The sequence below is a fragment of the Halichoerus grypus genome, chromosome 1 (assembly GCF_964656455.1).
Source record: "Halichoerus grypus chromosome 1, mHalGry1.hap1.1, whole genome shotgun sequence".
Lineage (NCBI taxonomy): Eukaryota > Metazoa > Chordata > Mammalia > Carnivora > Phocidae > Halichoerus > Halichoerus grypus.
Window position 1 is genome coordinate 203,816,944 of NC_135712.1, and position 25,511 is coordinate 203,842,454.

Below are 25,511 nucleotides of genomic sequence, written 5' to 3' on the forward strand. Positions count from 1 at the left end.
TTATAGAGGTCTCAACCTGGGGTTTCAAGGACTGGGGTCCACCCGCCTCACTCACACCTACTCCCTTCAAGAAGGCTGAGGTCGGGGAAGAAGTGTGTTGGTCAGGCCTGAGATGTCAGGCTTCAAGAGACTTTAGGCAGCGGGGACTGTGGTGTGTGTGTGAGAGAGAGAGACAGAGAGAGAGAGCTGAACCCCGCTTCCGCCTGGACCCCAATGAACAGGCCCAGATCTGGGAACCGCCCCCGCCGCCCCTCCCCCTTCATCCCCTCCCCCCTCTGTAGCTCCATTCACAAACCCTGCCCCGCCCGCCCGCTCCCTGCCGCGGCGACTTCCAGAGTGCTATCGCGCGGGGCTGGGCAGGCGTGGACGCGGGTGTTCTTAAAGGGACAGGGACTTGCTTTCTCAGAGCTCGGTCCCGACCGTGCCTGATGGTGACAGAAGGGCCCATAGATCAAAAGCCAACTACCCTCTGACCTATACAGTTAAGGGAGTGGGGAGGTGAAAAGGACCCCCTGGAACCTCCCTGGGCTAGGCCTAAGGGAAGGCGGAGGTGAACGTCCAAACCCCCTATTGGCTTCTTCCCCTCCTCTAAGTTGCCTAGCTGTGGGGGCCGGGGCGGGGGTGGGGGGCGCGGCTGGCACTGGAGGAGGCGGTCATTGTGAGTGTTCCTGGCTGATTCTCTCCTTTGCTCCTCCCACCCCCACCCTACCCTGCCTCACATCCTCCAAGTTGGGTTCCTCTGGAAGGTTTGCCTAGTGGTGTGTGTGTGTGTGGGGGGGGGAATTTCACCATTAACTCTGACGCAAACCGGAGGCTGGACTGCGGAGGTGGTGTGAAGGAGGGGGGGCAGTAAGAAGGGTGAGGCTTCCAGAAACGGAGGCCTGTGGGAAGAATTGTGTTGGATGATTCTGTGGAAGTTACAGGAAGGGAATCACCAGCAGAGTGGAGGGGTGTTGCTGGGAGGGGCAAGTCTATGGGTGGGGTGGGAAATAAAGCCGTGAGACGTATGGGGGGTGGAATAACGCTGGGAGAGGCAGAGGGGGAGACCAGGAGAAATAGAGGGTGAAATACTGGGAGGGGCGGGGGTGATGTCCAGAGTGGGAAGGCCAGGGGGGCAAGGGGGTGAATGGGAGAGGATAGGGGGCAGGGGAGCAGTGGAGCGGGGCTGGGAGGGCTTTCCATGGGTCTGAGCTCATCCCTGGAGATGAGGAGATACCTATACCTCCAACCAGAGGCCAATTCATATTTGCCCATATCTGTACACACATGCACTGAAACGTCCATACCAGACTCACCCTGTGTGGACAGAAATGCCCAGGATCCACCAAGGCTCCATGAAGACCACATGCCCATGACACTTATGGACACATGTGCACATTCATATGTGTGTGAACATGTATATAGGACATGTGTTCACATATGTGAACATGTATGTAAGACATATATATAGCCCCACATGTATATAGGACACAGCCACTCTGCCACATAGACATGGCCCCCGAAATATAGGCGTGTGTGTCCACATGCATGTACACAGACATGGGTGTATCCAGGCATGTTTGATGCATGTTCACAATATCCAAGTCACATAAAGATCCACTCATGCCCTGACATACAAGCATGTACCTACATATACCTGTTAGGGCCCCAATCCCAAGAAATACGTATGTGTACACCTGAGCACATGCTAAGGCCACATGTGTATGTGCATGATGACACTTGCCCGGACATTCAAAGCAGCCCCTTTGAACAGGTGAATGATGATATGTACACACAAGTAAACAAATACACATTCCATACAACTGTATAACACACATATCCATACACATACCACAACATATGTTTCTAATTAACATATCATCTGCAAGTCCTCATATACATAAACGCACACATACTAGCATGTCCCACATACAGTCACACTGTACTCCCTGACATATATGTACAGATCATCACCTGCATTCAGATGGTACACATAAGCACATGTCCCTCCATGAAAACATACACACACACCCATGTACAAACACCTGCCTGCCCTGGTAACACTAACAAATACACATGCAAACACACACACATGCAAACTCTTGCATACATACCCAACACCAACACATAGGAGACCACCTTATACAGGTCTTGCCTCTGCCCCCTCTCATTTCTTTATGTGGAGTCCCATTGCTCCCCCCTCCCACCATCCACTTGCTAAGGCTTGGCAGAATCCTGAGGCTGCAAATGCTAAGTGCTACCTGGTTCCTTCATGAATTCATTTATATATTTACTCAGCAAGCATTAGTTGAGCACCTACTCTATGCCAGCCACTCTTCCTGGAGACCCAGCGCTATTTCTGGCTTCATGCTGGTGGGGTCAGAGTGGGAGGGACAGGGAGGGGCTGAGGGAGTCACGGAAGGTGATATCCAGGGCTCTCTTCTTTTGGAGCTAAGCAGGAGGGACATGGTGCTCTAAAAAAGTGGAGGGAATAGCACGTGCAAAATCATGGTGGTGGGAATTCAGGTCTAGACCTTTCTTTTCTTTTTTTTTTTTTAAGATTTTATTTATTTATTTATTTATTTATTTATTTATTTATTTATTTCAAAGATTTTATTTATTTGACAGAGAGAGAGACAGCAAGAGAGGGAACACAAGCAGGGGGAGTGGGAGAGGGAGAAGCAGGCTTCCTGCTGAGCAGGGAGTCCGATGCAGGGCTTGATCCCAGGACCCTGGGATCATGACCTGAGCTGAAGGCAGACGCTTAAAGACTGAACCACCCAGGTGCCCCAAGATTTTATTTATTTGACAGAGAGAGACACAGCGAGAGAGGAACACAAGCAGGGGGAGTGGGAGAGGAAGAAGCAGGGCTTCCCACAGAGCGGGAAGCCCAACGTGGGCCTCGATCCCAGGACTCTGAGATCATGACCTGAGCCAAAGGCAGATGCTTAACAACTGAGCCACCCAGGTGCCCCAGGTCTAGACCTTTCTATGTGTCTTACAGCATTTTGCCAGGCCACTCAATGTTTTTAAAGGCTCCATAAATATTTCATGAATGACTATTGCATACAATTAGCAAATGCATGTGAGGGTGAGTTTGCCTCAAAACTAATAATATCAACAACAAGCCCATTTATCCGGCATTCTACAAGTATGGTGTTGAGGACTTTTATGCCCATTGCCTTCTTTAATCCTCACAGAAACCCATTCTACAGATGAGGAAAACCAAGGCTTAGGGAGGTTCAACAACTTGCTTAGTGCTCCAGAGCCAGAGGTGTAGCTGTCTGACTCCACAGCCTACTGGGAGTTAGGGGTGAAGGTTGAGCCCCTTCTTGGAATAAGGGAAACCAAGTCCCTTTCATGGGATGAGAATCTGTCCTGGGAGCACCTTCTTCCTTCAACCACTCAGTAAAGAGACGTGTCATTTCTCCTCGATTCATTGTGGCTTTTCTGCTGCTCCTCTCCCAGGAAGCCTTCACAAATCCCTCTGCCCCTGGCTGCCCTGTTTCTGATACCATGTAGCCAGGGGAGTTTGTATCTGGGTCTTTGCTCTCACTATACTCATAGGATGCTCTCCAGGGTTGGCTCTGACTCATCTTCAGGGCTGCAATCTTAGCCCCTTCCCTAAGCTGTACCTCACTTGCCTCCCACATACAATGGGCTTACTCTGTGAGGTGCCAACCAGGACATCCCCAGTCCACCATCCTAAAACCACCACTTCCTGGCAAAGTCCTGTATCCTCTTCACTCCTCAGTGTGCCCATCTGTAGAATGGACACACTAATAGTACCCACTGCCTAGATTTGCTAGAACTCTCCAGTGAGGTGAGGCACGAAGAGCCCTTGGCATGATGCCTGGCCTGTGGAAAGGTTCCGTAAGTGTGAGCCAATGACAGGAAGAATCAATGATGATGTTTTTATTAATGGGGACTAAAAGCTTTCCGTGGGTGTAGGACATTTCCTGAAAATTCACTGTGTTCTCAGGCCTGAGGAGGGCTCAGTAGTACACAGGAGGTAAAAAGGTGTGCCAAGTTCATTGGAGGTAAACGTGCAGGGACAGGGGTTCAGCACCATGGACAGAGCAGGGACAGCGCCCGCCGGTGCAGAGGGGACCGATCCTAGGACAGAGCTGCTGGAGGAGGAAATTCTGTCATTATTTCATTGAACACTATTTAATGAACACCTACTATATGTCAGGCTTAGTTCTAAGTGGCGGCACCCAGTAAACAACACAGACAGAAATCTCTGTCAAAGTTCTCGGTGTGTTTATGTTTTACACTGTGGTCTTCTGTCCGGCTCTGGCTTATTTCTGTCAATGGAGGGTAAGAGCCCTCTCTCCCAGATGAAAGCCAGTGGGGCCAGTGTCCTCACCACAAGGTTCATGTAGGCCATCGACATCACATATAAAACCACCAAACATCTTAAAATCGATTTCTGAATTCTTTGTTTCCCTTCCCTCCTCCCCTGTCTTGTAGTGTCTTCTGACACCCAGTAAGCATGTCCCGAAGAGGGGCTTTCAGGTGCTTCCCTTGATGGTTGGAATCTACTCTTCACCCGCCCCCACCCCAGGCCTGGCAGGTCATGGAGGAGGTGCCCAAAGACTGGAATTCACCTCAATTAGAATCCAGGGTCATCCAGACCAGGGGCACACTTAGAACCCAACCAAATAATACAAATAGTAATGATACTGGTAACGGTAATTATAAAAATATTGGTCACGACAGCGTAATAATGCCGATTCTAATAATGATGAAAAGGAAAAGGGAGCAGGAAGAGGAGGGAATAAGAGAGGAGGAGGATTTCCATGCTCCATTTCCCAGATGCAGAAACTGAGGTCCAGAGCCTGGCTGAGCCTATGGGAGTCCCCAGCCTGAGCCCCTCCTCCCACCGTCACCGATTCTGCCCTGGCCAGCATCTCCCGTGTAACCACATTAATCGGTCAGCGCTGATGGGGCCCCCAGGGGCCGCGCTGGCTGCTGACAGTCGTGAGGGGGCGTCTCCCGCTGGCCTGTCAGAGGAGTTGGCAGTGGGCTCCTCCCCCACCCGCCACTCCCAGCTGTCGCGTCGCCCACGTCCTCTGTGCCCACTTTATAAATAGCCTTGTGCGTGTGACCAGGAGCCCGCGGGGGAGGGGTGGTGCTTCCGCCCCGGTGACCCCAATACTGCAGCTCCACTCGAGCTCGAGCGGCGCCAGCAAGCAGGGGGAAAGTGGCAGGGCAGAGATGGTATGACTATGGTGGTGAAGGCGACAATGACTCGGACGGTTTACTGATGGGGAAGACAGAAGGAGATAGACTTGGTTCCTTCTCGGAGCCCCACCAGCCCCTTCCTGAGCCCCCTCCTCCTCTGAGCCCCACCCCTGATGACACGGGCTCCTCGGCCTTCCTGACCCCCTCCCCCACCAAGACCTTCCTCCAGTTCCGGAGCTTCCTTCCCTAGTCTTCTCTCCTCCACCCCTTGCCCCATATCCAATATCCCCTCTGAGTTCTCCTCCCCACCCAGAGCCCCTTCCTTGATTCCTCATTTTCTCTCTGAGCCCCCTTTCTCACTCGGAGTCTCCCCCTCCTCCCTCTGAGTTCCCACTGATGAACATACATTGATGTCCTCATCCTGGACTCACTGAAGGGGCCTGGGAGCCTGAGACTGGCCTCAGCTGTCAGAGCTAGAGTGTCCCCACCCCCATCACTCCACCGCTGGTGGGCCCCAACTGAGCTCACTACCCTCCGGCCCACTGAGGCTTAAGGAGGAGGAAAGTGGGCAATCTGAGGGAGTGGGGATGAGAGAGACAGAGACAGATGGGGGAGGGGGGGAGAGAAAGAGAACCAGGAGGAGGGAAACAGAGAGAGACACTCCATCCGCCACCAGGAGGAGAGGATGGAGGAGACAGTGGATGAATGGCCTCCCCTCTGAGCTCTCTCCCTGGTCTGTAAAAAGGGTTACAGAGCAGGAGCTATAGGCCGGGGCCCAGGCCAGTCCTGGCTAGACACCAATCAGCCCCTCATCTCTCCCTCTAGCCCTTCTCTCCCCACTCTGCCTCTCCTTTTTGCTGGTCTTCCCTAGTGGACACCTGTGTGTCTCTCTTTCTGTGTCTCTGTCTCTGACTCTTGTGACTTGTTGTCTACCCCCTCCTCCTCCTCCCTGCCTCTCTTTCCCCATGTTGATCCCTCCATGTGTGCGTGACTTTCTCAGCCTGTCTGTGTCTCTTTCACCTGCCCTGCCCCTGCCTCTGCTTCATCCCTACTCCCAGCTTCACAGTCACCAGGTGTGCAAGCAGGAGCTCCCCCATGGCTTACTTGAGGGAGGTCTGTAGCTCCTGCCCGGTACAGTCTGAAATGTCCCTGGGCTTCACTCAGCCCCAGGGTTGAGAGGCTGGGAAGTTGAGCTCCCTGTGGGCTGAGTGGGGCTGAGGGTATGAGAGGGAGCCAGTGCAACAGGAGCGGAGCATGCCTTCAAGAGAGGGGGGCCTTTGCACGTGCAGTTATGTGCCTTGAACAGGAAGGTAAGGAAGATAGCACATGGTGACTGATTTGGGGGTGTGGGAGGAAGGGAGACAGAGACACAAAGATAAAAGACAAAGAGAAAGCCAGATCTAGAAAAACAGAAAGAGAGAGATGGAGTGAGAGAGAGAGATGGAGGCCCAGAGATGGGGATTCAGTTGCCCAGTTTCACACAGCACTGTAAGCTGAACCTGGCTCGTCTGACTCCATACTGAAATGGTGCTCATCACTCCTAATATCCCTCTGCACTCTAACCTCTCAAACCCAAACCCAGATGTGATGAGTACGATGCACAACCTATTTGCATTTAAAGTTTGGGTCTTCTTGGGGGCGTTGGCATTGGCATAGGAAGGTGATCATTCTCTCTCCTGCTCTGCAACTCAGTGCTTCTGAGCTTCGATCCCCCGCCCCCCCCACCCCGCTACCACCAGACAAGTACACCGTCTGTCTGACAGGAACAAACAGTATTTACTGACGAGTGTTTAGAACTACTCCACGTTCCCCACCCTTGATGGGAATTCTCTCTTCACTGGTTTCATTCGGGTGCTTTTGCAAGACAGAAACTCAAGTGATGAGGACAGAGACATGAACCCAAGATGGGAGGCCACGGCATTTGCCTGAAAAAGGGCTGAACTTGACTCTCAAAAGAAAAGAGAGAATAGAAACACAATTTTGTTTCTAGGAATTTACCCTTCAACTTACCTGCACATACTCTTTAAAACAGAAAGTTTCTACAGAGGGTGTAGAATGCTGCCATTTGTGTAGGAAATAAAATAATGCACAAAATGCACACGATCGCCGAATCAGAAACTGTCTATCTCTATCCACTACAAGGAACTGGTAATGTTGATTGCACCAGGTGGGATTGTGAGGGCTGGGGTAGAAAAGAGCCTTATTCTCATTGTATGCCAATTTCTTGGTTGCCTTGGATTTTGTAAAATGTGCCTGTATTGCCTACGCAAAGAGAAACATTCATTGAAAAGGAGAAAGGGAGAATTGTGGAAAGCAGGAGAAAGGGCTCAGTTTGGGAGCCAGTTTTGGGTGGAGACAGAGTGAATGGTGGAGAAAGATGTTGGGGGCAGCTGCAGGGTGCAAGAGATGTTGAAAGTAAGTTTAATATCCTGTGAGAAAAGCCAGTAAAGAGTGGAATTGCTTCAAGTCACTTGGGACTGTGGGGTGATGTGAAACATAAAGAGACTGGACCACGTGGGACCCTGACGTATATTCAGGATTCATCTTTCATAAGCAAGTTGGGCTGGACAAGCTCTAACAACATCCCAGCCAAGGCTGGGATGTCTCTATGGGCACTATAGAGCCAGCTCTCTGGGCTGTTCCATTCCACCTCGCCCAGTCCCCTTTGAATATTAGACCTCAAACCCCTGGAACATTTGGTAGAACAGAATGAGCTGGATAATTGGGGGAGAAGTCTCACTGGCCTGACAGGTGGAGGGGGTCATTGGAGATTGTCTTTCTCCTCTCTCTCTCCCTCCCTAACTGTTCTCTCTTGGCTGCAATCTTGGAGGGCTTCCTGTGGGAGGCTTCTCCTGTCCCCTGCCCAGCTCCTTCTTTTGAATCCTGTTCAATTGTGGGTAAGGGCACAGCTGGAGGTGGGGGAGCTTTGGGGGAATTTGATGGGGAGGGAGGAGGGGCAGAAATTATGCCCAGTGTCCAGATTTCCTTCAACCCCTAGGTCTGCCTGTGCTCATCTGTCTGATGGCTTCTTTCTCTCCCTCTCATCCCTGCCTCCCTCCTCTCCTTCCTGTTTCTCTTCCTTTCCTTGTCTCTTTGTCTCTCTCTCTGATCTCATCTCTTTATCTTGCTTTTGTTTTTGTTTTCTGTTTGGTCTCTTGATCTCTTTTGCTCTCTATCTTTGCCTTACCTCTTTGTCTCTTTCTTTCTGCGTCTCTCCCCCTTCTGTCTCTCTTGTTATATTTCTATTTTGGTGTGTCTCTCTGTGTCTCTGTCTCTGTCTTCTCCCTACTCTCTCCCCATCTCCCTTCCCTATCTCTGTCTCTCTCCACAGTCAAAAAAGCCAAGTTTGATGGTGCCCAAGGTAAGTGGCCTCTATTCCTGCCCTGTCCTGTGTTGTCTGTCTGTCTATGTCTTGGAGAGATAGGTGAGGGGGTCTGAGCCAGTGATAGGGGACTTGGGCTGCATGTCTGCTGAGCATCACAGAGTGTCAGACTTGTCCTGGATCCCAAAGTCTCCCCAGCCATCTCCTGGAGAATCTAATGGAGGTGGTGCTCACCCTGAACCAGGGGCCCTTCCCAGGATCCTACGAGACAGGGTGGGGATGCTTAGATCAGGCTACAGGTGGGAAAAGTGATGCTCAGAGAGTGAAGGGAGTTTCTTACTGTCAATTTTGTTCCACTATCTGGGGCCTCAGTCTTCCCAGCTAAAAACCAAGGCTATTGTACACAGTAATTTCTAAGCAGCAAGATTAGACATCCCTGATGCCTAACATCCCCCTGAACCAAGGCCCTTCCCTTGCACTCTGAGGGACTGGCAGGGAGGGACTCTGGGGTATAGGCAAAAAAACAGCTCAGTATATTGGACCTCATTATTGGACTGTGTCCCCAAGTACACGGAGACCCTGGGGCATCACAGCAAGGTCATCTAGAGCTTGGGAAGGGGGATGGGGTTCCCTGAGTTCCTGTGCTGACCCCTGCTCTCACCACTACAGAGAAATTCAACACGTACGTGACCCTGAAGGTTCAAAATGTCAAGAGCACGACCATCGCTGTGCGGGGCAGCCAGCCCAGCTGGGAGCAGGATTTCATGTTGTGAGTCTGCAGTGACTGGGCTAGCATGGCCTGGCACCTCGCTGGTCCCACAGAGCAGAGCTGGACACCTGCGTGTCGTCTGGGACTCCACTTCCTCCTCCCTCAGCCCCATGTCCAGCCATCAGCTTTGCCTCCAAAGCACTTCCTAAATCCAGTTGCTTCTCTTTATCTCCATGGCCACCAGCCAAGTCCCCGCTGCCCCACCAGCCTCCGCCCCTGGCCTCCTGCTGCTGCCCGCCTCCTGCCTCCCAGCAATCTGTTCTCCTCCAGGCAGCCAAAGGGATATTTTTAAAACTGCAAATCACATCCTGTCACTCTCTAAACTTGCCCATGGCTCATGGCTTGTGAACCTCAGAACAAAACCCACACTCCTCTCCACAACACCCTCTTTCCAGGCCTGGCCCCTGTGAGCTGCCAGTATCTCCCTCCATCTCTCCTGGCTCACCTGCCCCAGCCACCTCCACCACTGGACCATTCCTCCAACATGTCCAGCTTGTTCCTGTCCTAGGGCCTTTGCACTTGCTCTTCTCTCCTCCCCGCTCCCCCCAGCAAGGTCCTTCTCATACTTCGAATCTCCACTGAGTCACCTCCTCAGGGAAGCCCTCCCTGACCACCATCCCCAAGCTGCGATTGGAGAGTAATTTCAGGCCTAGCCACCAATTATCACTTTAGTCATTTGTGTGATTTCTCGACACATTTCTGGCCCCTGACCCCAGACTGTGAGCTCTAGGAGGCTAGGGCCCAGTTGGTCTCTGTCTCCACTGTTAGTCTCACCCCCCATGCCAAGCACAAGGCCTGGCACACAGTAGGTGGCTCAATAAATATTTGCCTAATAACTGAATGAATTCATGATCTGGATCCTCCCCTCAACCTGGAGCCACTCAGGGCCTCATATTACATCCCATCTTCTCTGATGATGACCAACAACTTGTTCTATGCCCTTTTCTAAGGCTTTGATTAAATCAGTTTTCCCCACAGCCCTGGGAGGGAGGGTGCTATTCTAATCCTCATTTTACAGAAGAGGAAACAGAGGACCAGAGAGGCAAAACCACTTGCTCAGTGTCACACAGCCTATACTTGGCAGAGCTGAGATTTGGACCCAAGCAGCCCTCAAATCCTTGAGCAGAGCTTGGCTGAGGACTAGCAGTGGTGGAGGCCATGAGAGAACTCAGAGTTGAGATCTTGGAACAGAGGAATTTGGGGAAAGAGGGGAGGAGCAGGCCCTACAATTCTAAGGAAGATATGAAGGGGGAGAGACAGTGTGGTCCTCAACTTCCTGAAAGCCAGTTACTGAATGACTAGGTCATAGCTATATGTAAAGAGAATCCTTAAGATAAATCTTTGGTAAATTGGTAAATTCAATGAACTGGACATTCACCAAGGATTTCCCCCAAATCTGCATATTTCCAGGGTGGGTCCTGCAAGGAAAGTGCTTAGAGGTGGTATCATTCATGTTCTCAGGGGTGTCCCCATATCATTGGATAGAGGTGACTCTGGGAAGGATGGAGGCATCCAGAATGTCCTTATCCTGGGGTAATAGGGAGCCACAGTGGGTGTTTGAGTCTCTTCCTCCCTTAGCCAGTACTCTCAGGGTCTAAGGGCTCAAGGATGAGCCAAGGGAGTTGGGGGTGTAGGAGATGTGTGATATCTTTCCCCACTCCCTCCTTCCTAGCTTGTAATCCTGGTTCTGCTGTGATACCCTGAGCATGTAACTTAACCCTTTGGCCTCAGTTTCCCCTCTGTAAAACAAGAACCACTGTGTTATCTTCTTGGTAAGACTCACCCAGGCCTGGGTTTGAATTCCAGTTGATTCCATGTCCTAAGGCAGGTGAACTGACTTTTCTGAGACTTCACTCCCTCACTCCTACCCCTTCATGTCCCTCCCCTCTCTTCACAGCGAGATTAACCGCCTGGATTTGGGGCTGACAGTGGAGGTGTGGAACAAGGGTCTCATCTGGGACACAATGGTGGGCACTGTGTGGATTCCCCTGCGGACCATCCGCCAGTCCAATGAAGTGAGTGGTGGGCTGAGGGTTGGGGAGGAGTGCCTTGGAGGGACCCAGAGGCCAGTGGCCTACACAAGATGGACATGTATCTCTGTCCCACAGCAATGTTTGTGATGGTGGCTCCAAAGTCACCAGGGTCTGAACTCCTTCCATCTTGTTGCTCTGCCTTTCTCCCTGTGCAGCCCAAGATGGCTGCTGGAGGATCGCCATTACATCTGTATTGCCGTCAAGGGAAGAAAAGGTGGCAAGGGAGGGGGCTCACCCTCTTGGTTAAGGGTCTAACCTGAAAGCTGCTCACAGTACTTCACTCACATCCTATTGGCTAGAACTTAATCACGTGGACACTTAGCTGCAAGGGAGTCTGGGAAATGTAGTCTTTTTTTTTTTTTAAAGATTTTATTTATTTATTTGACAGAGAGAGACACAGCGAGAAAGGGAACACAAGCAGCGGGAGTGGGAGAGGGACAAGCAGGCCTTCCGCAGAGCAAGGAGCCCGATGCGGGGCTCGATCCCAGGACCCTGGGATCATGACCCGAGCCGAAGGCAGATGCTTAACAACTGAGCCACCCAGGCGCCCCCAGGGAAATGTAGTCTTAAGCTGCACAGCCCTGGGCCCAGCTGTAAATGTATTTCTATGGAAAAGAGGACGAGGGTTATTGTGGGTAATTAGCACTTTGTGCAGGGAGAAGGCTACACCAGCCCTGAAGGTACTAGACAATAACCTTGGCCTCCTCCCTGGCCTCCAGGCCTTATATCTCACCCCTTCCACTCAGACACTTCTTGCTGAGCCCAGCGGGATCTTACCACCCTAGGACCTTTCCTTGCCATCCCTGCTCATCTCCTTTGGAAGGCCTTCTTGATGGCACTTGCCTACATTGCCAGTCTCATCTCCCCTCCCCCCTCCCCCAACCTCTACCCTTTATATGCCCCAAGGATGGCTTCTGAACCTTCGAATGTGCTGTTCCCTGGGTTCCAAGTATCCCTTCCATCACTCTCTAAGCTCAGCTCCCATGCCCTCTCCTCAGGAAACCTTCCCTTACTTCCCTTTGAATACCCCAGCCCCCCACTCTCCTTCTGGCTCTGCCCTGACCTCTCCAGGATGGAGGTGAGTGTGTCATGCTCTGTCTCCTGTGACTGCAGGACTAGTTTGGTCACTTGGGGTGGGGAATTCTCCCATGGATGGGCATCAGGATTTTTATTTGAAGCTAGGGCCACATACACCCATGAGAGATGAGACATGGATGTGCAAGCTTGGGACCACCCTTGCCTGGCCCCACAGGGCCTTCTCTCCGGGTCCCTGCCTCTGGGTTCCTTGGACCCACCATGTTGCTCTGGACCAGAACCTTCTCTCTGAGTCTCAGTTTCTTTGTCTGTAAAGTGTAGGCATGACCCTTGCTCTTAGGGTGAGATGGGGGGAAGTGCATCTTCTATGAAAGTAGGGGACCTGCTGGTCAATGTGCAGCAGATCCCTGCTCCAACCTGCATCACTTTGGACCCTGTCACTCACCCCAATCCCCAGGAGGGCCCTGGAGAGTGGCTGACACTGGATTCTCAGGTCATCATGGCAGACAGTGAGATCTGCGGCACCAAGGACCCCACCTTCCACCGCATCCTCCTTGACACCCGCTTCGAGCTGCCTTTAGGTGAGTGTGGGGGGCAAAGGACCCTCACCAGACCCAGGAGAATGGCCAGGCCTGGGTGGGTTCAGACTGCCCTTCATTCTGAGGATGAAGTTTCCTATCTCCGGAGGAGAGAGTTTCCCAGTTGCAGTGAGTCAGCGGGACATGCACCTGCCATGTGCAGAGCACACCCCAGCCCCCCTAGGTCACCAACGGGCAGCAAATTCTTCTTGACCCATGGGGCTTGGGTCTGAACTGCCCCAGGCCGGTCCTTGGTGAGGTCCTAGGATGCAGGGTGAGCTGGAGATAGGAGGAGAGACAAACAGAGACAAAGAGACATGTAGAGAAAAACAGAGGCAGAGACACGAAGAGGCCTCTCTTTCTCTCTTGGAAGCAGCTCAGTTCTCTCCACAGCATCTTTCCAGGAACCTATGGTTTCCCCCACCCTTGGAATGCTAGGAGGCATCTCCTCTCTCATCCTCCATTCATTCCCAAGGCAGCTCTGGGGTGGTGGGGGGGTGGGGGGTGGATGGGACACCACCCTGTCCTCCTTTCCTCTTCCTACACCCCCTTGAGACCAGCCCATAGGCCTGCAGGATGCACTGGATGGAGGCTGAAGGGCAGGGAGGGGTTCTGGACTCACAGCCAGGGCTCCGCTTCCAGACATTCCCGAGGAGGAGGCACGCTACTGGGCCAAGAAGCTGGAGCAGCTGAATGCCATGCGGGACCAGGATGAGGTGAGCGTTGGAGGGGAGACTCTTCTTTCTGTGCCTGTCCCTCCCTCTGTCTCCCCACATCCTCTGCTTTCTGTCCCTGTTTTGCTCTCCACTTGTCTCCCTCTGTCTGTGTCTCTACCTGGGGACAAAATCAGAGCCTCATTTGGTCCTGTCTCGAAGCGATGAGGACATCAAAGAGCATACAGTCCACCAATGATGGAACGATTTCAATCAGCTCGAGTCCTGCCCTTGCCAGATACCCTCAAGGAGACACAGGGCCCCCACAGCAGCCTTTACATCCGCTCTCTGCCCCACACCCCTCAACTCACGCTTTTGGACTTTTCAAAGTTCTCCCCCACCAGCCCTGGCCTCTCCACCCCTGTTCTTCCATGACATCCCCCTTCTTCTTGGCTCTGTATCATCACAATGCAAAGACCCAATGGGGCCCAGAAGGCAGCCTTCGGAAGGCGAAGGCTGGGAAGAGATAGCAGGCAAGACCAGAGCTCTCTTCAGTGGGAGGTGGAGTACAAAAAGGCAACACTCATATGATAATAGTTTTTGTCCAAACCTCATCGCTGATCTTTCTTTTGCTCCCTGTCTCAGTTTCCCACACAGCTCTCTCTTTCACCCACTTCTATTTATTTCTTTCCCTCATCTGTGTTTCTTTCTTTTTCTGTCTCTGTTTCTCACTGTTTCTCTGTGTGTGTGTGTGTGTGTGCATATCTTTTTCTGTGGACATCTGCATCCTTCTCCTGCAGACAGAGTGGATTTGGGAGGCAGGGGTAGTCAGGATGGAACAGAGCAGAGGACCATCTTGGTCCTCTGGCTTCTGGCCCCTCCTGAGAGGAACACTCTCTCCTTCCCTCCCTCTCAGTATTCATTCCAAGATGAACAAGACAAGCCTCTCCCTGTCCCCAGCAACCAGTGTTGTAAGTACCTCTCGATTCCTCCCTGGGCATCAACTGAAACCTCATCCCTCCCCTACCCATGACTGTCCTGAGTAACAGGCCACTCCCCTCCAGAGGAACAGGTCCTAAGAGCACACAGTATCTGCTCACGGTGCAGTGAAAAGAAAAGATCCGGGACTTGGATGTGAGTCCTGTCTTGCTCTGTGGTCACAGGCATGCCAGAGTCCCTCTCTGATCCATAGAGTCCCTCTCCTTGAAATAGGGCATCTGACAGTGCCCTCACTCTGAGGGCTGTTGGAAGGGCACGGGAGAGTCCTTCTAGAGATTTGAAAAACACTTTGCAGACTCTCTAATTCCATTCATCAGATCCTGGATGAGGACCTATAACTCATTCGACAAGCTTCCACGGGGCCCACACAGACCCCACCCCCCCAGCAGCCCACAGTCGTGCAGACGATCCTGCCAACACAGGTACAACAGGCACATACAGTGCACGAAGGCTGTTTCATCTGCCCATTGTCTTAGATAGAGAAACTGAGGCCCAAGAGGAGAAGTGACTTGCCCAAGGTCACACACTCAGCAGGAGGCAGAGCTAGGATTTGAACTCAGGGTCTGAGGGATTCCAACTTCGCTTCTCTTTCCACTGCTCTGCATCTATGGATAATGATGATCATGTTCCTCTGGCTACCCCCGCCTCCATCAAGGCTGAAGTTTTCAGGAGTGTTTATCCTCCTTGGCCTTGTGGATACTCAGATGCACCCAGACCAGTTCTCCATGGGCCAAGGAGGTGTCTGTCCCCTAAGAGTGCCCTCTGAGTCCCCCGGAGTGGGGAGGAAGTGACAAATCGTATAGTCTCAGGGCAGAGCCCCACCCAACATTTTGACCCCACCCCACCTTTCTACCTCTTTCTCCTTTTCCATCTGCTTCCCCATCCCCCTCTCATGCCCTCTCACAGTCTCCCCTGTATCCGTTGTCGACCCCCCCATACGCCCAGGATGGTAATGATGGAGCCCGGTGGGTGGAGGGGCTGGGGGACTGCAGGTGGGGAACCCCATTTCCACACTAATTTGGGGGTGCTATTGAGAAAGTCCTCTGACTTCCCTACCTGGGGAGGGGTCATCACTGCCCTAAGAAATTACTAACCCCCTTCCTGGTGAATGGGGTCACTGAAGGATTGAGGTGGGGACAGTGTCAGGCAAGTGGAGACAGGAGCAGATGACGAAGAACAAACACATGGACAGGTGGCCTGACGGGAGGGGTGGGTTCAATTTGGGAATGGAGACCTACCCCCGGCATTTACCTCCAAGTTCTTTTGAGAATGTTTCATCACGACCATGTTTTGGAGGAGGCAGCCAAGTGTCAGAGGAGATAGGATTCTGGTCCAAGGCATTTTTCCACCATGCCAGGTGCTGAGGATGAGGGGATGAGGGAAGATGTGGTTCTCTCCCTGGTCCTCAGAGGCTGTGTGACTTTAGGCTGCTCACTCTACCTCTCTGAGCCCTGTTTCTTCACCCATAAAATGAGCAGAATGATTAAGACCCACCCATCAGGAGTGTTTCAAAGTTTAGATTTCCAATTCGGTGTTTCTTTCCTTGTATTCCAGAAGTGGGAGGGAAAGAGTGGGGAGTGCTGACTCCAGAGTTCAGAGTTGGAAAACCCTGGGCCTAAATGCCTCCTTTGTTACTTCCTGGCTGAACTTGTGGCCTCTGCAAAAAATTGGGATATACCCCCAGCCTCTCAAGGTGATGATTGAAGGTGTCACAAATGTCACTGGTTAAAGTGATATTCTGAGAAGATACTCAGGGCAGGAGGGGATTGGGGTCCTGGGGTGGGAGGAGGAGATGGGGAAAATGAGGATGGGGGAGTCCCCCTCCCCATGCCCCCCCTCTGCCTGCTCCCTTTTATTATCTCTGCCCCTTCTCTTTGTAGGCAACTGGAATTATTTTGGCTGGGGTGAGCAGCAGAGTAAGTACTCAGCTTGATGTTCTGGGAGGCCATGGGGAGGTGGGTGCCTTGGCAGCCCTGAGGCCCCCGCTCCACCGCCAGGGAAGCAGGGAGCCTATGACGGGCACACTGGGGCCTGAGGACTGGCAAGGCCCCTCATGTGCCCTCTTGTCCCCTGACCGTTAACGTCTGTCTTGAAGGTCCTGCTCTGTTTGGTGGGGACTGGGCACCATTATTGGGGTGGAGGGATTCAGCTGGGAGGAGTGGGCATTTAGACCAGAGACCTGCCTGTCTCCAGCTGGGCACTGTGACCCCTTCCCTCCCCACCCCGTTCCCCATGTATAATGCCATCTCCTCTCCTGTGACTCCTTCCTCTTTTTGTCTCCCCATCTTCCTCCTCCACCTGGAAATGGGCCCCAATGTCACTTGGTAGTGGTAGATATAGGGTGAGAGGGTTTCAGAAGGGGCAGCTGGGCAGGGACCCCCAGGCACATATCACTCCAGAGACCTCAGCCTCCAAAGTTCCCCGCAGTCTTCCTCCAATTTAACCCCAGGGGAAGGAAACAAGTCACCTCTCCCCCCCACACACACACAACTGGATGCTTATTTACCTCCCTGAGGAATAGCTCCCTTTTCTCCATGTCCTACCCCTTCCAGAGAAATCCAGTCTTCTAGCCTGAGCATGAATCTACCTCCTTCCCTCTACCCCACCCACTGGGAACTCCTCCGCCCAGTGCCCTTATCCTAATGGACAACCTCCACTATGCCCTCCCTCCAGGACCAGGGAAACTGTTTACAAATACTTTGATCCAAAACAATTTGTCAAAAACCAATGTAGCCAAAATAGGCATTTGGCAAACAAGAAGGCTTGGTAACAAACAGTTTGCCACGAACAAACAATACAATCAAAAACAAAGACGTTTTTGGCTGAAACCAATTTGGCAAAAGCTGATAATTGGGTCAAGAAGAACAAAGACAATTAGGTCATTTCATCAAAACCAGAGTGGCTAAAATGTCTATCGGGAAGCAGGCAATTTGTTAAGAACTATTTGGTAAAAAGCAGAGTCTGGGTGAAAGCATCCAAGAAAAGAATCCAATAGGAATTCAATAGAAAGCAATTTGCCCCAAAAACAAAACAGTTTGTCAGAAAAAAAATTAATAATCTGGTGAACACGCCCACAGCCTCATGCAATTTGGTTGGAAACATCTTGGCCTGGTCAAGGACAGTTTGGTAGAAATAATGCCCGTTTGGCTAAAGACTATACATACCCAGGTAACTGGGTAGAAAACAAGTTGGTCAAAGGAGCAATTTGATGACACTGATGAATTGTCCAGAGTTCCCATGGGGGACTGTCAGGGGTTTCGGACCCCCCACTTCAGGATTTTATGGCCTCACAGTTACACCCTGATGCCTGCAGATGTGGAAATTCACATCTGCTTCTGCCTAAAAGGCCAGCACTCAATCGGATGGCAGCCGCGTATGACAGGGACAAGATAAAAAGCTTGTAGGTCACAGTGGCCCAAGTCACTTGAGAAACCAGGAAGCCAGAATTACCTTGGTAAGGCCAGCTTTGCTAGCTGAAAATGAAGTTAAGGTTTCTCAAAAGGCAAAATAGGCTTGGGAATGAATCCAACTAGCTCTCTACGTGAAGTGTGAAATCAATTTTTTATTTTTTATTTTTTATTTATTTTTATTTTTTATTTTAAAGATTTTATTTATTTATTTGAGAGAGAGAGCGTGAGAGGGGGGAGGGTCAGAGAGAGAAGCAGACTCCCTGCCGAGCAGGGAGCCCGATGCGGGACTCGATCCCGGGTCTCCAGGATCATGACCTGAGCCGAAGGCAGTTGCTTAACCAACTGAGCCACCCAGGCGCCCCTGAAAACAATTTTTTAAACAGTTTACCACATTTTAAGAAATGGACCTATTTGTCAAATATATAGAAACAGAAACGATTAGCTGGGAAAAAACTAGAAGGTTAAAATAATAAGGCAAGAAAAACACACAAACATCTGGGAAATGAGCAAAAAAACTTAGAGGCATAAAAAGGGGCAAGCCGCCTCCTTGGCATTTAATGTCACCAGTAAATTGATGCCATGGTCAAGAGTACCATAGGCCACCCAGTCAGGGTTTTGATTTAATTTTTTTTTTTTTTGCAACCCATTTGTTTTCAAGTGTTGTTTTCTATTTTATTTTATTTTTTAGAGAGAGGGAGAGAGAGCACGCTCAAGTGTGCCTGAGTTCAGGGGGGCGGGGAGGGGCAGAGGGAAAGAATCTTAAGCAGACTCACCACTGAACACAGAGCCAGACTGGGCTCGATCTCACAACCCCAAGATCATGACCTGATTGGAAATCAGGAGTGGGCCACTTAACTGACTGAGCCACCCAGTGTTGCTTTCTAAGTGAATTGAGTCTCTCCCATCCCACCACAATCTAACATCCTTCCACACTGTTCTCTTTTTATCAAGGAAAACAAACCAAACGAAAATGTCCTTTAATTCTTATAAAACACTTGAAGTTCAGCAATTTCACCCTGTTGCATTTTAGCGATAGATTCTGAGTGTGTGGTGATCTTGCCAACCTAAGAATCTAATCCTTTTTGAGGGCTGTAGTATCTGTCAGAGCCTCTTCTTTGTTCCTACACATGTGAGTTCAGATCTAGGATCCGCATCCTCGGACATCATGAAATCTCTGAGGGTTAAAGGAAATAAATACTCCACCTTGTCCTCTAAATGTCCCCCTGAGTGTTTGTGTGACTCACCGCGTGATGGAAAAACTCACCTTGTTTTCAGAAAACCTGAACTTTAGCAAAGTCCATTCTCACATTTGAGCTGAAGGACACCCTCCAATTTGTCCTTGTCCTCCTTACACTGTAGGACCTACCTTGGACCCCAGACTATGAGTTCAGTCTGACCGGCAAAGCAGGGTTTTCGCCTCCCTTATCCTAAAGCCTCTACTTCTATTAACATGGCCCAAGATCCTTCATTCATTCTGGCAAAGATTCCTCTTCTTGGGTTAGCAGCCAGTGAAGATTCCCTAGTCTGAGAAGTCTGAGAGACTGCGTTGGCCTCCATGGTGTGCTCTCCCTCTCCCTTCCCTCCTCACTCTCTTCTGTCCCCTCCTCTCTCTTCTAGATGATGACCCTGACAGTGCAGTGGATGATCGTGACAGTGACTATCGCAGCGAGACAAGCAACAGCATCCCACCACCTTATTACACTACATCCCAACCCAATGCCTCAGTCCACCAGTATTCTGTCCGTCCACCACCCCTGGGTTCCCGGGAATCCTACAGTGACTCCGTGCACAGTTATGAGGAGTTCTCTGAGCCACGGGCCCTCAGGTGTGTGATCTGTGGAAAAAGGGATCCACGTGTGTGCATGTGTGTGTATGTGGCTGTGCGTCCCAGAGTGGAGAGAGGAGTAGGGGACTTGGGCAAGATGGAGGGGGAGGTAAGTGGGTCTAAGAAAGCACCATCCATACTCTCTTGTAGGTAATAGAGCCCTTTCTTTACCCTTGATCTCGTAAGAAAATCTCCCAAGCTTGGTAAAAGGGGATCTGCTTTGGCTGAAGAAAGAGGGATAAGTCAGGAGGCCCCTGAGAGGTGCCCCTGAAATATAGGGGTGCCTTGCCACTGGGGCACTGGTTTCTGTGTAGTCTCTCACTGGGCAGGGGAGGGGCAGGTGGAGGAAGAGACTAGCATTCATGGAGGGTGGAGAGGCATAGTGATATTGGAAGGACTCCCAGCAAGCAGCCAGCTGGTGGTCCTGGCATGGTGCTGCCGGCCCTCCCTAATGGCCTGACTCTGTGTTTCTGGCTGGCAGCCATGGGCACGGTGACTTGGGAGCTGTCCCTTGAAAGTAGGCTGTCCCTAGATCTGTCCCATAGGTGGGTACCCTGGCCCTCATGGGCCATGCCACTGCCCTGTGCAGGGTGCTGGTCCTCAAACCTAAGAGGCTGACACTTGTGCCTGCCATCCTTCCTCGCTGACCTGATCACCCCAGCCCTGGTTTCCAAACAGAATGATGATAAACATGATATTAAGCAGATTGAATGTTTGTAAAGCGCTTAGAGCGGTGTCTGAAAGTGCTACACAGGGACTATTAGGTACACAGCACAAATAATAGCATCTGGAGGTAACCATGCACCCAGCGCTGGACCGGCACCTTCCCTTCATCATCTCATTTTATTCTCTGGGTGGGAATACTATTGGTCTCATTTGGCAGGCAGGGAATCAAGGCACAGAGAGGTTAAGTCACTTGTTTGAGGTCACACATCTGGTAAGTCATAAGGACTAGTGTTTATGGTGAACCTACTGGGTGCCAAGTTTTGGCCAGGTATGATCTTTGGTTGTGGGTCTTTTTCCTAAATATTTGTTCCTGGAAGAATACATTTCCTTCACGAAAGCATCAGTCGCATTCATTTGCATACTCAAGGTAAGCGATTATGGGAATAAAGTTTCAACGTATTGGAAAGAGCTGAGAGTAAGATATGAAATATTAATAAACTATTAACTCTTTTAGAAGAAGGAAAAGTCTTCTCTTGGAGAAAAAGAGCTGGAGAGTGACCATAGCATCAGACCCAGAGAAAGTGCCAGGAAGTGTTTGGTTGGAGGAGTCTGTCTACTGTGAGCATTCCTGGGACAGAATGGGGTGGGGGAGGTTGGAGAAAGAGGAGTCTTCTCCCCTCCTGCTGTGGTCAGGCCACGCAGGTGTGAGGGAGAGGATGCAGAGGCAGAAATGGCCTGTGTTCCCCTGAGAGTGACTCAAGCCATACTCCCCAGCTATCCTATGGCTATGCTGCCTAGTGCTCGGTGACCCGAGAGGCTAGGGACACAGAGCCAGACACAGACATTCCATCCCACAGGTCAGGGCTTGATTGGAAGGAGCGACCGGACTCTAGCAGTGGGGAAGGGTAGGGAGGGCTTCCTGGAGGAAGGCGCCTGGGAGATGGCCCATGAAGGATAAATGAGAAGTCCGAGGAAGGGAATTTCAGGCAGAGGAAACAGCTCAGCCACAGACTGGAGAGGTGCAAGGTGCCAGATCATGCAGGAAGGCCCTTGCGTGGCTAATTCAGGGCCATGGGAGCCAGGGGAAGCGTCTGATTGGGGTAAGAGCTGTGTTGGGACTCAGTATGTCAGAGCCAGGATGGGAGGATGGCCCCAAAGCCAAGCCTGGGACAATGTATGTGGTGCCTGAGGTTGGAGGTGGAAACTTCCAGGCCCCTGTTGGGATCCCAGTCCTAGGCTGCCCCCCCTTACCAGGGACCCCAGAATGTGCTAGGCTGGACTTCAGGGGTATTCATCAGCAGAGGGAGCTTGGAGTCCTTTCCAGCCAAGTAATACCTGCTGATCCCCCACCTGTTTCCTGCCATCTACAGGGATGGGCACTAAAAAGCAATCAACGAAACTCATAAACTAGCAAACAATGGCTAGAGGGAGAAACCCCCATTTTGATTGCTACAGCATCCCTGGAGCTGGCTGGAGAAAGGGGTCACCGTCACTGAGAGTGGAGGAAGTATTTAAGGCAAGGAATGATGTTTGTTGAGTGACTGAATGAATGATTAGAAGGGGGATTAGGGGTGGCCCATGTGTCATGCTGCCTGCCCTCAGGCAGAGATGGAGATTTCTTCCTAGTCATGTCCAGCACGATCCAGGGTGCATATTAGGAACATATAAAGACCTGGCTTGGCCAGAGTGTGGGGGAAACTCACTCACTCAAAGAAGTGACATTTCAATGGGCACCAAGATTTTGCCAGATAAAGCACGTGAGGAAAGGTGTTCCTGGCAGAGGGCACAGCAAGGGCAAATGCCCAGAGGTGGGCACAAGTGTAGGGTTTTGGAGGAACAGTGAGAAAGCCGATGTGGCTGGAGCAGGGGGAGAGAACGGAGCTCGGAGGGAGATGAGGTGGGGAGGCTGGGGGGTTTGGGCCACCCTGGGTGTAGGGCATGGCACAGATTCTATTCCAAGGGCTCTAAGGAGCCACAGTACGGCTTAAACAGGGAGGTATGCGATTGTGTTTATGATTTGAAGAAGTCCCTCTGTGGCTTCCGTGGGAAGCAAGGACTATTGGGGATAGGAGTGGACGTTGGGGCTGCATCTGGGGGAGATGGCAGAGCCGGGACTAGGGTGGGGCCCGGGGCGCAAGGAAGTGGATGCATTTTGCATATGTTTTCGAGGCAGAGCTGAGGAGACCCACTGCAGGGTCGGCTGTGAATAGGGGTTGAGGCAAGGAGTGGAGGCAGGGAGACATGGGACCCTGGTGAGTGAGGAGGCTTGGTGGTAGGAGGACGAGGTTGTTTCAGGAGCACTAAGTCTCCAAAGGCTGGAGGTGAGGGCACTAACTGGGGTCCCCAGCACGTAAGAAGAGCATTTGCAGTCCCCACAGTGCATGGATGGGAGTGACGCACAGTAGGTCATTAATGATCACTAATGTCATCGATCGAGTTTACTGCCTCTACCACCAGCGGAAACACCAGGATAGCCGAGATTTTTGTTTCTTTTGTTCATGGCTGTGTTTCCCAGGTCCCTAGGGCACAACCTGGTGCACTGCAGGTGCTTAACCAATGCTGAATGAATGGGTGATGGAACCTGTGTGACTGGGGCTGGGTCAGGCAGCGGCTCTGTGCCTCCGCTGCTGAGCCCCGGCTGGTCCCCACAGCCCCACCGGCAGTAGCCGCTACGCCTCCTCGGGGGAACTGAGCCAGGGCAGCTCGCAGCTGAGCGAGGACTTCGACCCAGACGAGCAGAGTCTGCAGGGCTCCGAGATGGAGGACGAGCGGGACCGGGACTCCTACCACTCCTGCCACAGCTCGGTCAGCTACCACAAGGACTCGCCGCGCTGGGACCAGGATGAGGAGGAGCTGGATGAAGAACTGGACGAGGAGCTGGATGAGGACCTGGAGGACTTCCTGGAGGAGGAGGAGGAGGAGGAGGAGCTGCCTGAGGATGAGGAGGAGCTGGAGGAGGAGGAGGAGGTGCCCGATGACATCGGTAGCTACACCCAGCGTGAAGAGGTGGCCGTGGCTGAGCCCAAAGACTTTAAGCGTATCAGCCTCCCACCGGCCGCATCTGAGAAGGAGGAAAAGGCTCTGGCTGTACCTGCTGAGGCCCACGACGTGGCCAAGGCAGCCCTTGAGCCGGCTGCGCCGGAGGAGGTGCCCACAGCTGAGCGGGCACCTGAGCTGGAACCCCCCAAGTCTGACGAGAGGTAATGGGAGGGGATCAAGGGGCTGTCACGGGGTCAGTGGTGCTGTGATGGGGTCCGCATGGACCTGGGGAATGGAGGGGAGTTTGTCACAGGGTCATGGGTGGGAAGTGGAAGGGAGCCTGAGAGGCCCGCCAGAGGGGGTACAGATGAGTCATCGTGTCTCTGAAGGGCCAGAGAGGCCACGGAGGACCTGACGTCGCTCCAAGGGCGGAGGGTCAAGGGAGGGCCGGCCCTGAGCCTCATGACGCCCCTTGCCTCAGTTTCAGGCGACGAGACGATGAGGAAGGCCAGGAGGGTCAGGACTCCATGTCCCGGGCCAAGGCCAACTGGCTTCGAGCCTTCAACAAAGTGCGGCTGCAGCTGCAGGAGGTGAGTGAAAGCCCCGCCCGCCCCGGTCCCGCAACCCGTCTGCCCACCTCCCCGCGTTTCCCGTACCCCACCCACCCTGGCCGTTTTCCAGGCTCTGCCCACACGCATCACGACACGCCCACGGAGAGCTTGGCCACGCCCCACTTCCGCACACCATCCACCTCGCCTACGCTTTCATACATCCTGGTCTTTCCATGGCTCCGCCCACACCAACCTGGCCCCACCCACACCTGTCATTGTCCTGGCCCCATCATTCCTGGCCCAGCCGCTGTCCAATCCGACCCCTCTCTGACCCTAGCTACACCTTGGCTTCATCTGTCTCCAGAAGGGCCCTTCCCTGTTCTCACCCATGCCTGCCTGTCCTCTTCCCCAACCAGCTGGCCCCACCAAGGCCCAGCCCAGTCTCCCCCATGCCAGCCTGGAATTTTGAGTGGGGAAGAAGGAGAGATGAGCTGGAACCTGGAGTTAGGTCATGGTTACAGCCGCGTCAGAGGTCAAGTTCATGGACAGGGGTAGAGGTTAGGGATAGGGGTAGAGATCAGAGTTAGGGCAGCAGTCAGAGATCAGAGGTCAGGGTTAAAATTGGTGTTAGGGGGAGGAATCAGTGCCTGGAATCACATTGGGTACCAGTGTCAGGGCTGGGGAAAGGTCTGAGGGCTGGTCAGAGAAGAAATTAAGTGAAAGATAGATTAGCATTAGGGTCAAGGTGACTGTTCAGATGGGCAGCAGGGTTGAAGCTATTCATTTACCTCTTCAGTTGTTCAAGCTGCCCTAGGCTGGGGACAGAGCAGTGCCCTTACAAAAGGGGCACTTCCAAACTGGGGTGAGGCTGGCAATAGGAGATCCTAAAGAAAGTCCCAAAGTCCTAGACCATCAAACATCAGAGCCACAGAAATTTCAAATCAAATTTCCTATGTTTTAAAACAGAATTTTATTTTTTTTTAACTAAGTAATCCATTCACATGGTTCTAAATGCAAAGAGTAGAAAAGAATATGCAGCGTAAAGTCTATTGAATAACTTCCACTAAGTCAGCAAATTAAATGGAAAAACAGCAGCTACTCTTGTAATGGAACCAGTCATATGACAAAAAATAAATAAATAAACATGGGCAGGCTCTCTGGGTTTCACAGAAGGGGCATAAAACTAATCCAAGACAATCAGGAAAACTCCCTGGAGGATGTGACACTTAAGGAAAAGTGATACCCAAAATACTTCAATAAGACTTCAGAAGAGAGGGCTGGACCCTCCCCACTCTTTGCCCACCATGTCACCCTCTAGTTGCATAGGAGGTGGGGGTGTCAACCCTGGTTCTGCCCTGAGATCCGAATGACAAATGGAGGCCAGTCGGAGGCAGTAGGTGGGAGGGCATACAAAGAGCTAGCACAGCTCAGGCAAAGGCCCTGAGGTACAAGATCAGATGACAAGGTGAGGCTGGGAGAATGACAGAATCTTATGAGTGTTTGAACCTGTCCCTGAGAATCCCAG

General features: G+C 52.0%; 1 protein-coding gene across 1 annotated transcript in view; it reads left to right on the forward strand.

Annotated features, from left to right (window-relative positions):
• UNC13A (unc-13 homolog A) overlaps positions 1-25,511 on the forward strand; it is a 61,928-nt gene that overhangs the window by 1,267 nt on the left and 35,150 nt on the right. The window contains exons 2-11 of the mRNA XM_078059348.1: positions 8,498-8,527; positions 9,158-9,257; positions 11,155-11,272; positions 12,783-12,906; positions 13,546-13,619; positions 14,473-14,527; positions 16,436-16,471; positions 19,583-19,790; positions 23,108-23,656; positions 23,917-24,025. Coding sequence (XP_077915474.1) covers positions 8,498-8,527; positions 9,158-9,257; positions 11,155-11,272; positions 12,783-12,906; positions 13,546-13,619; positions 14,473-14,527; positions 16,436-16,471; positions 19,583-19,790; positions 23,108-23,656; positions 23,917-24,025 — 1,403 coding nt within the window. The remainder of the gene's footprint in view (positions 1-8,497; positions 8,528-9,157; positions 9,258-11,154; positions 11,273-12,782; positions 12,907-13,545; positions 13,620-14,472; positions 14,528-16,435; positions 16,472-19,582; positions 19,791-23,107; positions 23,657-23,916; positions 24,026-25,511) is intronic.